This window comes from Aplysia californica, unplaced genomic scaffold (assembly GCF_000002075.1).
Source record: "Aplysia californica isolate F4 #8 unplaced genomic scaffold, AplCal3.0 scaffold00070, whole genome shotgun sequence".
NCBI lineage: Eukaryota > Metazoa > Mollusca > Gastropoda > Aplysiida > Aplysiidae > Aplysia > Aplysia californica.
In genome coordinates this window covers 1,188,714-1,202,624 of record NW_004797340.1, presented here as the reverse complement: position 1 = coordinate 1,202,624, position 13,911 = coordinate 1,188,714, and the positions used below count along the sequence as shown (strand labels likewise).

At 38.2% G+C, this 13,911-nt stretch overlaps 1 protein-coding gene across 2 annotated transcripts in view; it reads left to right on the top strand.

The window, feature by feature from the left end:
- The window catches only part of LOC101848184 (ubiquitin-associated domain-containing protein 2), an 18,399-nt gene extending 10,217 nt beyond the window's left edge, over positions 1 to 8,182 (top strand). For both annotated transcript variants that reach the window (XM_005093832.3, XM_005093831.3), the window contains exons 7-10: positions 1,395 to 1,649; positions 4,829 to 4,907; positions 6,557 to 6,606; positions 7,899 to 8,182. In XM_005093832.3, coding sequence (XP_005093889.1) covers positions 1,395 to 1,649; positions 4,829 to 4,907; positions 6,557 to 6,606; positions 7,899 to 8,009 — 495 coding nt within the window. In that variant the 3' untranslated portion in view covers positions 8,010 to 8,182. The remainder of the gene's footprint in view (positions 1 to 1,394; positions 1,650 to 4,828; positions 4,908 to 6,556; positions 6,607 to 7,898) is intronic.
- The last annotated feature ends 5,729 nt before the right edge of the window (positions 8,183 to 13,911 follow it).

The following is a 13,911-nucleotide window of genomic DNA, read 5'->3' as shown; positions in this document are numbered from 1 at the left end:
CCTCTTACAGGAACCAAAGTTGAAAAATACGCAAATAAATAATACAGATGTATTCTACAAACCATACTGAAAATGTTGGTACATAATATGTTGATATTTATTTGAATTTATGGCCCCAAAGACCTGTGAACTGCGCACTAGTCATCATCCCATTTCGCCCTCCCGAAAAGAATTCGTCCACAAGCCGAAAATAATATGTAGCGAATGAGTTAAATGTTGCAATTGCAATTTTCTGAAGGTGAACCTCTCAAAAACAAAAAAATTGATTTTTGATTTTAGAAGAGAAAAACCAACAATCCCACCACTCGTAATTGAACAAAAAACAATTGAAATCATGGATTCATACAAATATCTTGGTCTTACAATCGACAACAAATTTACATGGCAAAATTACTTAAACAATATCGTTAAAAAGGTGAATCAAAGGCTGTACTTTCTGAGGAAACTTAAGTCTTTTAATCTGAATCCATCCATCCTTCAGATATTCTACACCACCACAATAGGAACTTTGATAAATTTTGGTATCACTTGCTATGGTAGCAATTTGGGAAGGTAGCACATCATAAACATAAACAAGTTGATCAGAAAGGCGTCAAGAACCATTGGTAGATACCTAAGTAACTTTGAATATCTGCATAAGACAAACGTTCGAAAAAAGGCGGAAATAATGCTTAATGACCATAGCCACCCACTGACATTGGAATTTCAACACTTGACCTGCAGTAAACGATACATTTCCAAAAAAGCAAGAACAGATGGATATAGAGATTCATTCATACCAACTGCAGTGAGGTTACCGAACACACAGTGCTTGAAATGAAACAGAAAGGAGAGAGAGAAGAGAGAGAGTGAGAGAATGTTTTACGGAGCGGGTTGTTCCAGCATGTGAAACATGTATTTACTAATGTCCTGTCTTGTTTTGTGTATGGGTGAGTGCACCTAACCTTTGTAACGTCTACTGCCATTGTTAATGACCAAGACAAATTTATCCCTGCGAGATGAATAAAGATTGTCGTTGTCATTGAAAGATGTAACTGCACTGCTCTTTTGTATTCTGTCTGATTTGTTTGTTTTTTCTTTCACTTGTCTTTTCAATAACAGAAAATGGATCTGCAATGTCCTGTTACAATCTTTGTGAAGAAGATTATTATTCTAGACCACTTTTTCGTCATGTTGTTATTACCATTGCTATTCAAGACCGCTTAAGAAAACAATTGTTGTTGTTGTTGTTGTAACTATTGTAAAGGTATATCAGATAAGACTGCATGGAGATCCATGTGTATTGTAACTAGTTTTTTGCAGAATCCATCAAGCAAATCACTTCCTGATTAAAAAATTTTTTTTTCCAATTGCTCCCTAAACTTAAATGGCATTGCTCGTCTGTATGTTTTCAGCTGGCTGGAATTCTGTGGAGGGCGAACTTCTTAAAGGTCCAGGCTATGCTGCAGGTCCCAGTATTTGTGGCTAGAGCTTTTGAGTATTGTTTGGGTCGCTTCCTGGAGTCACCCGACCTGCAGAAGACGTCGTTACCCATGGGGGCCACGCTGGAGCTGCAGCAGAGAGAGCGACTGGACCGCATTGAGCAGCAGATGATGGCCTCAGCCATACAGGCCAGTCGGCACATGGACATTGGCCGACCGCAGCCTATTGTAAGTTTTATTTATTTATTCACTTATAGTCGAAAACAGTAGACACATTGTCGAGAAGAAGAGTGCTTGTTATAGACAGGTGGATGTCTTCGGCAGCATTATAATAATGTTAACATTCCCCTCCCCCTGAAAAAAACCCACAACCCCACCCCCCAAAAGGGGAAGGGTTGATGGGTGAGAAGTGGTCGTTTGTTGTTCTTTTTTCAGGGGATTGTTGACTTGGACAGGTAGCTGTTACAACAGGTTCGACCGTATTTTCAGGGCTGAGATGCAAAACCGGCTAATGACTGAGAAGATCAGCTTTTTTAAAGTGCTGCTATTCGTACGAATATGTGTAAAAAGAAGATTTTTTGGTGGCTTTTATGAAGTATGTGTTGGGTTTTGGCCGAAACTGTGCTTCTTTTAGCCGGTAACAATGTGCATTTAATTTATAAGCAAAAAATTCTCATTTTTTCCAAAATGTCACTTAGCTGGTTTTGAATCTCACCCCATGTTTTTAAGGCTTGAGTGTTAAAGGGAGGGTTTTTTTTTTACCACTTGTAGGTATTTTTCTACTTTCCCCGGTCTGTCTGACCTCTTCTCAGCACTAAATGATAATTAATGTGTTGATGTCTGACCTCTTCTCACCACTAAATGATCATTAATGTGTTGATGTCTGACCTCTTCTCACCACTAAATGATCATTAATGTGTTGATGTCTGACCTCTTCTCAGCACTAAATGATCATTAATGTGTTGATGTCTGACCTCTTCTCAGCACTAAATGATCATTAATGTGTTGATGTCTGACCTCTTCTCAGCTCTAAATGATCATTAATGTGTTGATGTCTGACCTCTTCTCAGCTCTAAATGATCATTAATGTGTTGATGTCTGACCTCTTCTCAGCACTAAATGATCATTAATGTGTTGATGTCTGACCTCTTCTCAGCACTAAATGATCATTAATGTGTTGATGTCTGACCTCTTCTCAGCACTAAATGATCATTAATGTGTTGATGTCTGACCTCTTCTCAGCACTAAATGATCATTAATGTGTTGATGCCCTTTTTTTACTCGGAAGAAGAAACATTGTTAGAGGAGGCTTTGAGTCCCTTTCTAACTTCCGAGCAATTTCCACTAAAGCTTGTAACGTAAAAATCTTTTGTCCTCAGTCTCAATGCCCAGGGTAGACACGGTAGAGCTAACTGTGAATGTTAGTGGGGCAGGGTCCCCACCGGGTCGGGAAATCGGGAAAAAGTCGGGAATTTTGAGATGGGTCGGTAAGTTGGGAAAGGATAGGGCCTGTGTAATAGTAGTGTAGCTGTCTAGACAGTATGGTTGATGAATCGTTAAGAGGAAACGTTATTGAACTGCTGTGGCGGCAGGCTGAAGTGTATGTGTGACACCGAGGCTCGATCGGGAAGATTCAATATCTACTTTCGCTTTCGTTACCACCCAGAAATTTTCTAGTAATAGTCTTATACATAACACAACATTTGTAATATGCAGGTTGTGCATTACAAAAGCTGTGTCGCCATGAAAATAAATCAATATTTGTCATGTGCTGTCACTTGTGGGGAAAAAAAGGAAAAGAAAGTTTTACAAGCGTCTTGTCAGGTTTGCCATCGTGACCGGTCAGTGACCCTGTGCGCCCCCATCAAGTGATAAGGCATTGTGTGAGTCCCTGCAGTCTGAGCGCTGTGAAGTATAGGACTCTGGAGAGGGGGGGGTGTTATTGATTAAAAAAAAAAAAATACACTCGGGGAAGGGGTTGGGTGGGGAGTTGAAGGCAACACTAGAGGACGAAAACTGAACTGGGAAGCACATTTTTTAAAGTATATTTAGAATTTTGATACTACTGAGCTCTCTGCAAAGCGCGCGTTGGTGCAGGCCTAATGTGGAATCGGGATCCGTCATGCCTTGTTACTGAACTAAAGTGTTCCTGTTCCATTGGATGGGGTGATAGTAATTTACATCTATATTTTAGATTTCTGTTCAAGATTGGCATATTTTCAGTGTCACTGCATCTTGCCCTCCCTCAGTTCTTACACCTCTCACACTGAATAGGTGTACTTGAGCCATTCAAGTTATTACTAATATTACTCTACTAATTGAGTTTGAGCGATAGTTCGATAGTTCGTCTTCATGTTTATGATGATTAATGATTCGTGACACACAGACTGGTTATTGACAGTCGATATTCTGGTGCTAGGTCTTTTCTCAGGCTCAAAACGGGATTCATTTTTTATATAGTTAATGTAGGCTAATATGAATCATGATGAGGGGATAATATAAATAAGTAAGAACAGACTGAAATACCAAAGTCATACAAGGTCCCAGTACCACACTGACATGTTATTGACTTGATATAATAATGTACCTACATGTGTGTGTGTGTGTATGTTCACAAACATAACATACATATTATATTTGATATAAATGGAGCACACGCTGTCATTGTTATGTAACATGCCCCTGGAAAATGGATTACCCCCACCTTGGAAAATTGAGAAGCTAGGTTGACAGTCACCCAGTATTATAATCATCTAATGTTTGAAGACTATACTTACTACAAAATGTACGTTTGCATTCATTTAAAGACATTTTGACTTTTTATCATTGATAGATTGGCTTTTTTGGTGATCATTCTTGACGCGTAGCGGCCTTATTTTTCCCTTGAATTGGGGTCTTGAAAAAAATGGGGGTCTTGAAAAAAATTTCCAGGATTAAGTGGGGACCCTGGTGGAGGCATAAAGCATTTGCAATCATGAGCTTCTCGTTCTTTGTGCTATAGTCTTGTAAGAATGAGAACAAACTTCTGTGGTTTAGAGAATTAATAAGCGCTTTGTTGTCGCAGGCAGAAAACATGAGTTTGAATCTCCTGTAGATAGGCATTTTATTAGTCATCTGTGTCTGTATTTTGGTGATTTGTATCTCTCTCAGCACAGTTTGGTCCTGACAGATAGGGTGAAAGTGAAAACAGCCTGTGTCCTAAATGAATAATATAAATTGTTTGAATGAGAGTGCAAAATGTTAACTGTTGATATGGGGTGTTGTTTTTTTTTCTCCATTATTAAAGAAAAATGTATGTTATTATATTAATGTGATTGTCTTTACTTAAACTTTAAAGTCGCTACTGCTGGATCAGTGACCACAACCAACAAAACTGAGTAACTCTTGTATTATTTTTTTTATCCCAGAACGTGGCTCAGGGTCCCGGCATCTTTGGCAATGTGGTGAGAAGAGCAGGTCAGGCACAAGCAGAGCAGCAGTCACCAGGTAACTTGTTAAAACCTTTGTGTATTGGTTTCAGACTTTATTAAGATGTCTTTTTTCTGATTGCTGTGTGTGTTCCCCCAGGGGTGCGTTGCCACTGACTGAAGTGTCTTTAGGCCATTCCCAAAGGGGGGACCTTTCTTGTTCAAGCATAGTAGAATTGTAAATGGGCTGACTCATGTCACGCTCATAACTGGGCCTGATCTACAATAGGGAACTGCTGCTTTTTCTTTCCTGATCCTTACTATTGTCATTTTCTTCTACTTCTTTTATATGTTTGTCACTCTCTTGTGACCTGCTATTTTGGGGTGCCTTGATAGTCGAAGCAGACCTTGTGCTGTTGAAGCTAGAGAAGTGAGCAGTCTAAGTCTGATTCCCTGTAAAGACTTCTCTGTTGACACCCACCCCTTGGCGCTCATATGACCTTATGCAGTTGCGAGCGCCGTAAAACCCTCTACTATAATAATGATAATGATTGCTGTGTCTGTTTTTAGGTTTGCAGTTATGTTGCTGTTTTTGTTGAGATTTGAAATTTTAGGTCAGTAGAGCAGAGCGCTGTGCAACAAGTTTGGTGAGGTTAATTTGTAAATATATAAATAAAAATAAAATAATACTTTGTGAATAATAGTAATCATAATAATTACGCCAATAACGGTAATGTAGTAATCATATTAATAAAAGTATTGTTATGATACGAAGCTGAACGTAATACGATAATTATTTTTTGTAAATATTGTCGAAATTGTCTTTGACGGCCACCCATTGTCAAGGAGAAATGCTGTTTTCTTAGACTGGTGAATGTCTTACACAGTGCCATTGTAATGTTAAAAAAATGCTCAGAGGGAAATGGGAACAGGCATTTCCTACGGGTCGTTGTCTTCTATACAAGTGGCTGTTAGAGCAGTTTTGACTGTAATAGTAATAATGATAATTTGAAAATAAATAAGGAAAAGCAGCATGAGATCTATCTTCCTCTACTGAAGGACTGACATGGTGGCAATCCTAGATCCTGTCTAGATCCTGTCACCAAATGGTTGTTGCTCTGCTGTGGTCTGTTCCATTGGTCTTGAAGCTTTATGCAGAAGTTCATAAATCTTTCTTGGTTTGGGCATTTTGTTACATGCACTACTGATTTTGTTCAAGCTCGTGTCATTACACTGTGTGATGAAGATTGGGGTGCATACAATTGAACCTGTCGATAACTGTCACTGGAGATCACAGAGGAAAGCTATTGTTATAGACAGGTGGCAGTTAAGTACAGAATCTGAGTTATGGTCACTTAATAGACTTGGCAAAGTTAGCAGATGGTTTAAAATCTGAAATTCTGATTTCCATCAAAATTTTCATTTAGCATGAGAGCTTTCTTGCATTGGTTGAGCATACACCCACAGTATGGGGATAGGTTTGCTGACTACTTTTGTAGCAGCTGGTGGTTATGAGCAGGTTTTGAGGCTGGCTTGTCGTAAAATTGACTGGCTGTGGCCATGTTGGGCAGGGACCGCTATGGATAGGTTAAAATTTTTTTTTTTTTTAAACTCACAGAGTGGTGGCTTTTTTTTTACTGGCAACGACTATGGAAGGATGGCCTCTATTCAGGCAGGTTCAACTGTATATCCTTCTTCTTCTATACTTAATTTTTCCCCCTTCCACAGATGACAGTGGCTCGGCCAGTAGCTCGGGAGGAGCTGTCTCAGAAGATCAGGTAAAGTACTCTTGGCTTACATTAGGTTTTGGTGTCCCATTCTGGTGATAGAGTCAATTTTGAGGCCCCCCCCCCCCTATGGGACGTAAAATAGAAACTGTCTAATAGGGTCACCCATTGTCATGGAGAAGAGTGGCAATCTTAGACAGACGAACATCCAACTTAGTGTTATTTTAATGTAAAAAAAAAAAAGACCCACAAAGGGAGAAGTGAGAAATGGCCATTCATAAAGATGATTTTCTTGTACAAGTGGCTGTTAGAATAGGTTAGGCTGTACTCTACTTCCTATAGACAATGGGGGTATCCACTCTTTGTGGGGCGACATCTGGGTTGCCATGATATCATGTTCTAAGGATGCTTTTGCTACTTTTGAAAATGAAGAGTTGAAATTATCTTTTACACCTTAGGATAAAAAAAAATTTTTTTATTGGGGGCAGAGAGGGTTCAGTGCCTGTTTTGGTAGACGCCTTTGAGTACTATTTATCATATTTCCACTCAACTTATTTATATGGTTCCAGTTAATCTGGACAACGCTATCAAAGATACCTGAACAAGTTTTAGTTTATACTCCAAATTGCAACTCAACATATCTGGAACCTGTTAACTTTTAGCACTAACATTAACAGTACCATTGGGGGGGGGGGGTGTTACGTTTTTATCAATATTTCTAAATGTTGATTAACATAGTTGAGGTGATCAGACTTAGTTTTGAAAGTCTTATAATTATCAGAAACAGCTTGTATTTCTCTCTTCATACACTTGTTTTTGTTGTCAATGTTTAAGTATGATAGATGTTCTCAGTGCACTTTCTTAGCTGATGAAGGAAAGTGAAAGACTTGCTTACAGGAAGATTCCAGAAAGTTAGGATTATTGAGCTTTTTTTTAGTGTATGCTATGTCCAAATGTTAAAATCCGTTAACTTGTCGTCATTCTCTCTTGGGAGGTGTGGTTGGGTGGGTTGGGGGGGGGGGATGTTGGCTCTGTGCTTGGACCTTTATGATGGTCTGGACAAAGAGTATAAGAAACAGTACAATGTAGAAGATGTTTTCCTGCCGGAGCTGAACGTTTTGTAATCTCTCTCTCTTTGCTTCCTCAAGGATAATGTAGGTACCGGAGCTGTACGCTGCACTGTGATGTTATTAGGGTTTTGTTTATTTGTTATTCCCATTCATCTTTATTCGTCAGTGAATAAGTTAAAAGTGCACTGTTGAATATCTGTGGAATGTTGTTGTATGGTATGGGTTCAGGCATATGTTGTGTTGTAGTGATAGATATTTTTCTGTGGCCTACAGGTTCAGCGATTTGTGGAGATGGGCTTCAACGACGCCCAGGTGCGGCAGGCTCTGCGGTTTGCCAACAACAATCCCAGACTAGCCACTAATTTTTTGCTCCAGGACATGTAGTGACGTGGAGACAGAGCGCTACCTTCGAATTGCAAAGTTCTCTCCGAGATTTTTTGATGTTTTGAGTTATTAAGACGGTGAGGTAAGAAATCAAATGTCTTATCTGCTCTATCAAAATCGTATGATTATTCAAAGTCGTTATCAAGATATTCAAAGAATTGCATTCGTAAAAGCTTGACACGATGTGAAACTCAAAGTCTTTGACATCAAATTTCTCAAAACTAGGTACTGAGCAGATAGAACTTTGTAATTCTGAGGTAGCGAGAGGACTATGCTGCCACACAGGGACAAGACAAGAGTACAAAGTTCAAGAGTAAACTATACCCCGACCCACCTATAGAGATCTAATGCGCTTTTTCTACCCCAAGACAGAAGAAGGGGGTTGGGGAGTGTGCAAAAGAATTTCATCAGTAAGGTGTTCCAATGTTTTAGGCCCAGGAAGAAAAATTTGTCAGGAGACAAAAGAAATTGTCTGTTTTTTAAATAATTGTACTCTAATTATGGATCTTTTTTTACTTTTTTTTTTCAATCTTTAGAATTTTAATTTTAACCAAATTTCCTTGAGCACTTGCAGCTCATATCACAGATTTAAAAAAGCAATTTTAAAAAATGTTTAAAAATTGTGGGTTTAGTACATCTAAACAACTGACTGATTCTGTGCAGATTGATGCTGAAAATGGAGGGGGAGTGTCTTTGGTTTTGCATTTGAATTATGAAAGAGATGACTTGACTGTTGTGAGGCACTGATGTGTTCACCTCTGTTACATCTTTTACACAAAATACTTGTCAATAAATGTTCATAGACAGTGCTTTTCTGTGCATAGGTAGCTGTATAGATTGGTTGCAAACTTACAGAAATTTTCAACCGTTTGTATATTTTGCCGTTCTAGAAATGACATTTGTGATATTCAAGATTTCAAGTTTTTGAATTGAGACCCCACAAAAAAATAGCTCCTTAAACCTCAGTTTAAATCACCTGCAGTCAAAATTTTACAAGACAGCCGTCCTGTGTTAAGGAGATAAGTGGTGAGCATAGACATGTGGACATCTTAGTGTAATTATAATGTTTGAGAAAAAAAACACAAGGGGAGAGGAGGTTGTATGTATAGGTGATTATCTTGGACAGGTGGTCATTAGAGCAGGTTCAACTGTAGAACAAATTGTTGATTTCAAGTTTAGGGTATGAGTTCTTTTATTTATCATTTGGCCAGGAACAGAATAATGCATAACCAGAGGGGTCCGTTTCGTAATTCTCTGTCTTTGCTCCTGCATGGGCAGTGGTAGGCCTTGGTGCAGACTACACTGTGATGTTATTGGTTTTTTTCGCCATTCCCTTTCCTTGCATCTTGGGTTTTGTCTTATAAAATTTCAACATTTTAACTTTTTTAAAAAGTAATTGGTGATGTTTTTATTTGTTTTGTATTTGTATACTCAAGGGAGGAGGGGACAGGCTCTTTTTGGGGGACATGGAGAAATTTTTATTGTACATATACACGGTCATATTTTATTACTATTACTGACTATTACTGAGATGCGCCAATAGTTTGTGCACTCTCTTTGTTGTTAAGTGTATCCTGATGTAATTAGGTTTTATAAAGAGTTAAAAGTGTTGAGGCATGTGCCATGAATGTCATTTCGCGTGTTAAAAGTTAAAAGGAGGCAAGTATAATAATTGAAAACTGATGTGGTGTAATGTTTTTAGTAATCCTCGTACTTTAGTTTTATTTTTGCTCTGTTTTTACTGACTAGTCTCTCTTTTAAATGTTGGCTCCATGTAAAAATTGCGTACTTTGGGTGATTCAAACCAGCATCAGTGGTGTAATGGTTATGCTCTTTGCTGTTGAGCGCAATAGATGTTAGTTTTAATCTCTTGCACAAAAGTCTGCTTGATCAAGTATCAAAGTCTTTCTGCTGGGATACTGTGTCCCACTCATTCTGGGTCAACCCTCATATATAGATCTGTACCATTGAAATTGTCGTGCTTCTGCCCAAATTCAGGCTGATAGTTGCGAAAATTCAAGTTTTATTTTTGTTGGGGTTTTTTTTTTCGGGGGGGGGGGGGGGGGTGTCTTGTACAGTTGGGACCTCTGAGCGAGTGTGGGGTGAGGGTGTCTTGGCTGTGCTTGGCTGCCGTTTTTTTTATAGATAATAACCACAGTGGAATTCCACTGTTTGTATAGGTTGTCGTTTATGTTAAGAATAAAGACGACAGTGAACAGTTGGTTCAACAGATTGGGGGAGGTGTGGGGATGTTGTTTTATTTATTGAATTTTGTTTGTGTGTTTGCCTTTCTCTTGCATAGTCATATTAAATCCTGCTTAAAATGACCTTTGCAATTGTTGTTATGATTTAAATGCATTCACAAGGGACCTTTGGTACTGAGTGAAGCGAATTATAAAGGTGAAATGTTTCTAATGCATTGGTTTTTCTGTGACATTATTTTATTGACTTTCTTTTCCCATGTGTATTTATTCTTGCTTTTTTAGTTTAGATATGTTGTGTTGAAAAACTCTTAAAAGTCGGCACGTCTACTGACTAGACGCTAGATTTTGCGCCATTACAGTAGCTTGTCTACTCCGTAGACTCTGGGTGATAATGCTTTGTATTTCCACCCCAGCTTTTCAATAAGAGCTGTGTTAAAGAAGTAGAATTATGTGTACTCTAAAAACAGTGCATTTGAAAGTGCATTTACCGCATATTTTGGTGTAATGTTTTTGGGGTGTAAAAAACCCCCCCAAAAATACAGATGACCATGGCATCTGCTTAAACAAGCCTCTCAACTGGGATTTTTCTTGTTACACAGTGACGATAATTGTTCAGAGTCTGCACATTTTCTGAATTTTCATGGGTAATACATGATTGTAGCTTGAAAACTACCTTTACTATGATGAAAATACTATTGTATGCTTATTTTCAACAAAACTTGCTGCCACAAAACAAGGAATAATCCTCTATGCCTATTCAGAGTTAAGCCACAGAGGCTGTACATGTAGTTATTACCGAGTCCTCTCTTTGAAGAGGAAAATTCTGGAAATTATGTTTGAGAGGAGAGGTGCCTAAAACTTTCCTTGTTAGTCTGCGGCATATCATTAATATCTGGAGCTGCACCCGTGCTAGTCAACAAGCCATGGCCAGTAAATATTCTTATCTCCGCTTCTTAATAGAGCTTTGTTTTTAGCGCGTAGACCCACTAAGCGTTTTGGGCGTCACTTTTCAATATGGGGTATGGCGCAGTCTTACACTGAGCAGTCACATTTGGGAGGGAGGTGGGGAAGGGGGGGGGGGGGCACAGTCATAGTGTAATTTTGTCTTTGATTTGTGTCACAACGTGGTGGAATCGGGCTCTCATCTATTTTTGAGCATGTGGAGTTGTTTGTATCATCTTAAAGCTACGTCATTTCTGTTGCTTTCGAAGAAAGAGCTACCCATCTTACCTGAACCGAAGTTGAGATATTTGTTATTGAAGAAGGTGAGGGGGGTCGCCTGATTTCAGTGGTAAAATTAAGAAGAAAATTGCCGTCAAAATTTGGGGATTTTCATAGCTTGAGAGGCCTTAGGAACTGACAATTTACCTTTTTTGTGCCTTTATTCAGCGGTTTTCAGTAAAATTCACACAACAATGTGCTGTTTAATGGACATAAAAGGTGATAAGCCAAAGAACAAAAATTCTTTTAAATTTGCTAAACTTGTGGGAAAATGTCGTTTTCTTCAATTTAATTATTTTTGCGAGCGCCTGATTTCACCATGGTACCTCACATTTGAATTTGAGACGCAACATGCCCACTTTTTTAAAATGAAATAAGTCCGGCAACTGGCCTCTCCCAATATCATCTTCAGTTTATTTTGTTTACAATAATTTTTTTTTGCTCAGCTGTTGAAACCCCCGTAACTTGGAAAGAGTAAAGACAGCTTTTAAAGGGTGGCAGCTGAAAACTAGTAGTAACAAGTAGGGTTAAAGTGGACTAGTATCTTGTAAATGGTCATTGGTGTCGAAATTGTTGAAAACTGTTTTTGTCAATTTTTGTACCAAACTTTTGATAAGCTTTCAAAGACACAAGCTTTACAAGAGATTTTTAGGGGTGCTGTTTTTTCCCCTTTTCCCCCCTTTTTTTCATTTATTTTCATTGAAAGAAGATTAAAAGAACTGTTATTTTACTCAGCATTTGTTTCCTGTTTATGCCCATTTATGTTTTCTGTTTGAATGTCTTTTTGTCTGCAAATGCAGCTTTGTAAATTTTCAGTTATTTTCACAAAATCCCAGCAGCATCCCTGGAATTAATCTTTTAATGAATTGCTGTTAAGTCCTGTTGCAGTAGGGGGGGGGGGGTAACTGTAATCACCTTTCAGTCTAAAGTTTATTCTTTAATCCTGCCTGTAATGGAATGTGTCCGTCTACAAGGTTTTGCTAATTTACAAATATCCATTTATTTATATTGAGCACATTTTTTTTGTATGCTTGATTAAAGGGTTAAATTGAGAGTTTGCTCCGTTTCAATGCAGTCATCTGCGTATAAATGTGTTATGTATCTCATTTTGTTGTTGTGCAAGACAGTGTATTGGCTTTTATCCAGATGGAATATTATCCATGTTTTTGCTGGTCTTTATCCCGAGGATGTAGAAAGATTTCCAGTGTATTATCTAATGTTGCTTTTATTGTCATTTCCTCCTTCTGTTCAGAAGTTTGTAGTCTCCTCAAATTTCCATTATCTGTTAATGTTGATGGAGGGTTGGAGGATAGCACTGGCAAGTTTTACTTTTTGACTGTCTCAAAGTGTCTGTTCATTCTGCCTGTTTTACTTTTTCCCACAGATGGATGGAGGACGCCTCTGGTAGTTCCTACATCTTTACTTTCCCTCTGTTGTTTCTATCAATCTGTCGTACTCTTCCCCAGCAATTACTGTGTCGACGTGCTTCTCTCAAGTGATACAAACAAACAAATTACTTTTTCCCAACACTTAATGACCCCCGTTGTGCTTCTCTTTCACTCAAACTGTTAGTGTTGAGTTTTTGCTCCTCATTTTGAGGATATAAAATTCAGTTCTCTAGTTAACCCTTCACCCTCCCCCACACGTCTGGGTTTTTTTTTTAGTTGATTATTTCTAGACCAACCTCATGCCTTAAGCAAAAATGTCAATGTTTTTATATTTGAATCTGTAATATTTTGTCTTAGTCTGAAGAAAAAGCTCATATTTGCTCTTATGGTCTTTTATGTGAATCGTTTCCGGCTCCTGTGTTTTTTGTCTCTTAATGAGAAAATTTCTGTTTCAGTTACTGCGCATTTTGTTATGGGTAAATGGTGATATTCTGCTGAGAGATTTGAGTCTGTATCTGTTGCCTATTTCAATACAGAAGTTATCTATCATTACTCCCCTTGAGATGTTTGTTTATCGCCATTGATACATTAAATTGTCTTTTGTGAATGAACTGTAAACACTCTTTTTAGCATTGCTGTTTATGTTCTCAATTGATTCCTAACTTTTTCATCATCATCAGTTATTGAAATATCATTTAGTATTGTGCAAATTACTTTCCTTTTTTGTTGTTGTTAGGAATACTTCTATCTGGTTGTAAATTCTTAAATAATATACTCTTTTATCTTTACTTGAAATAATTTTAAGTCAAGTTTTAAAGTTTTCCCACTGTCTTGATTTTTCTTCTGTGTAGAAAGTTGAGGTTCTTCAATCATGTTTTAGCATGCCTGTGTAGTTTTGCTATTTGTTTGTCTGAGGACATCTTACAAAGCAGTGTCAGTTTTGGCTGCACATAAATGCTAGTCAAGAATTGATCAGGTGCTTACATGATCCTGAAAATGACGTCTCTATTTTTCTCTCTCCTTCTTTCTCTCTCCCCCTGCCTCCCTCCCTCCCTCTCATCTCTCTCTCTCTCTCTCTCTCTCTCTCTC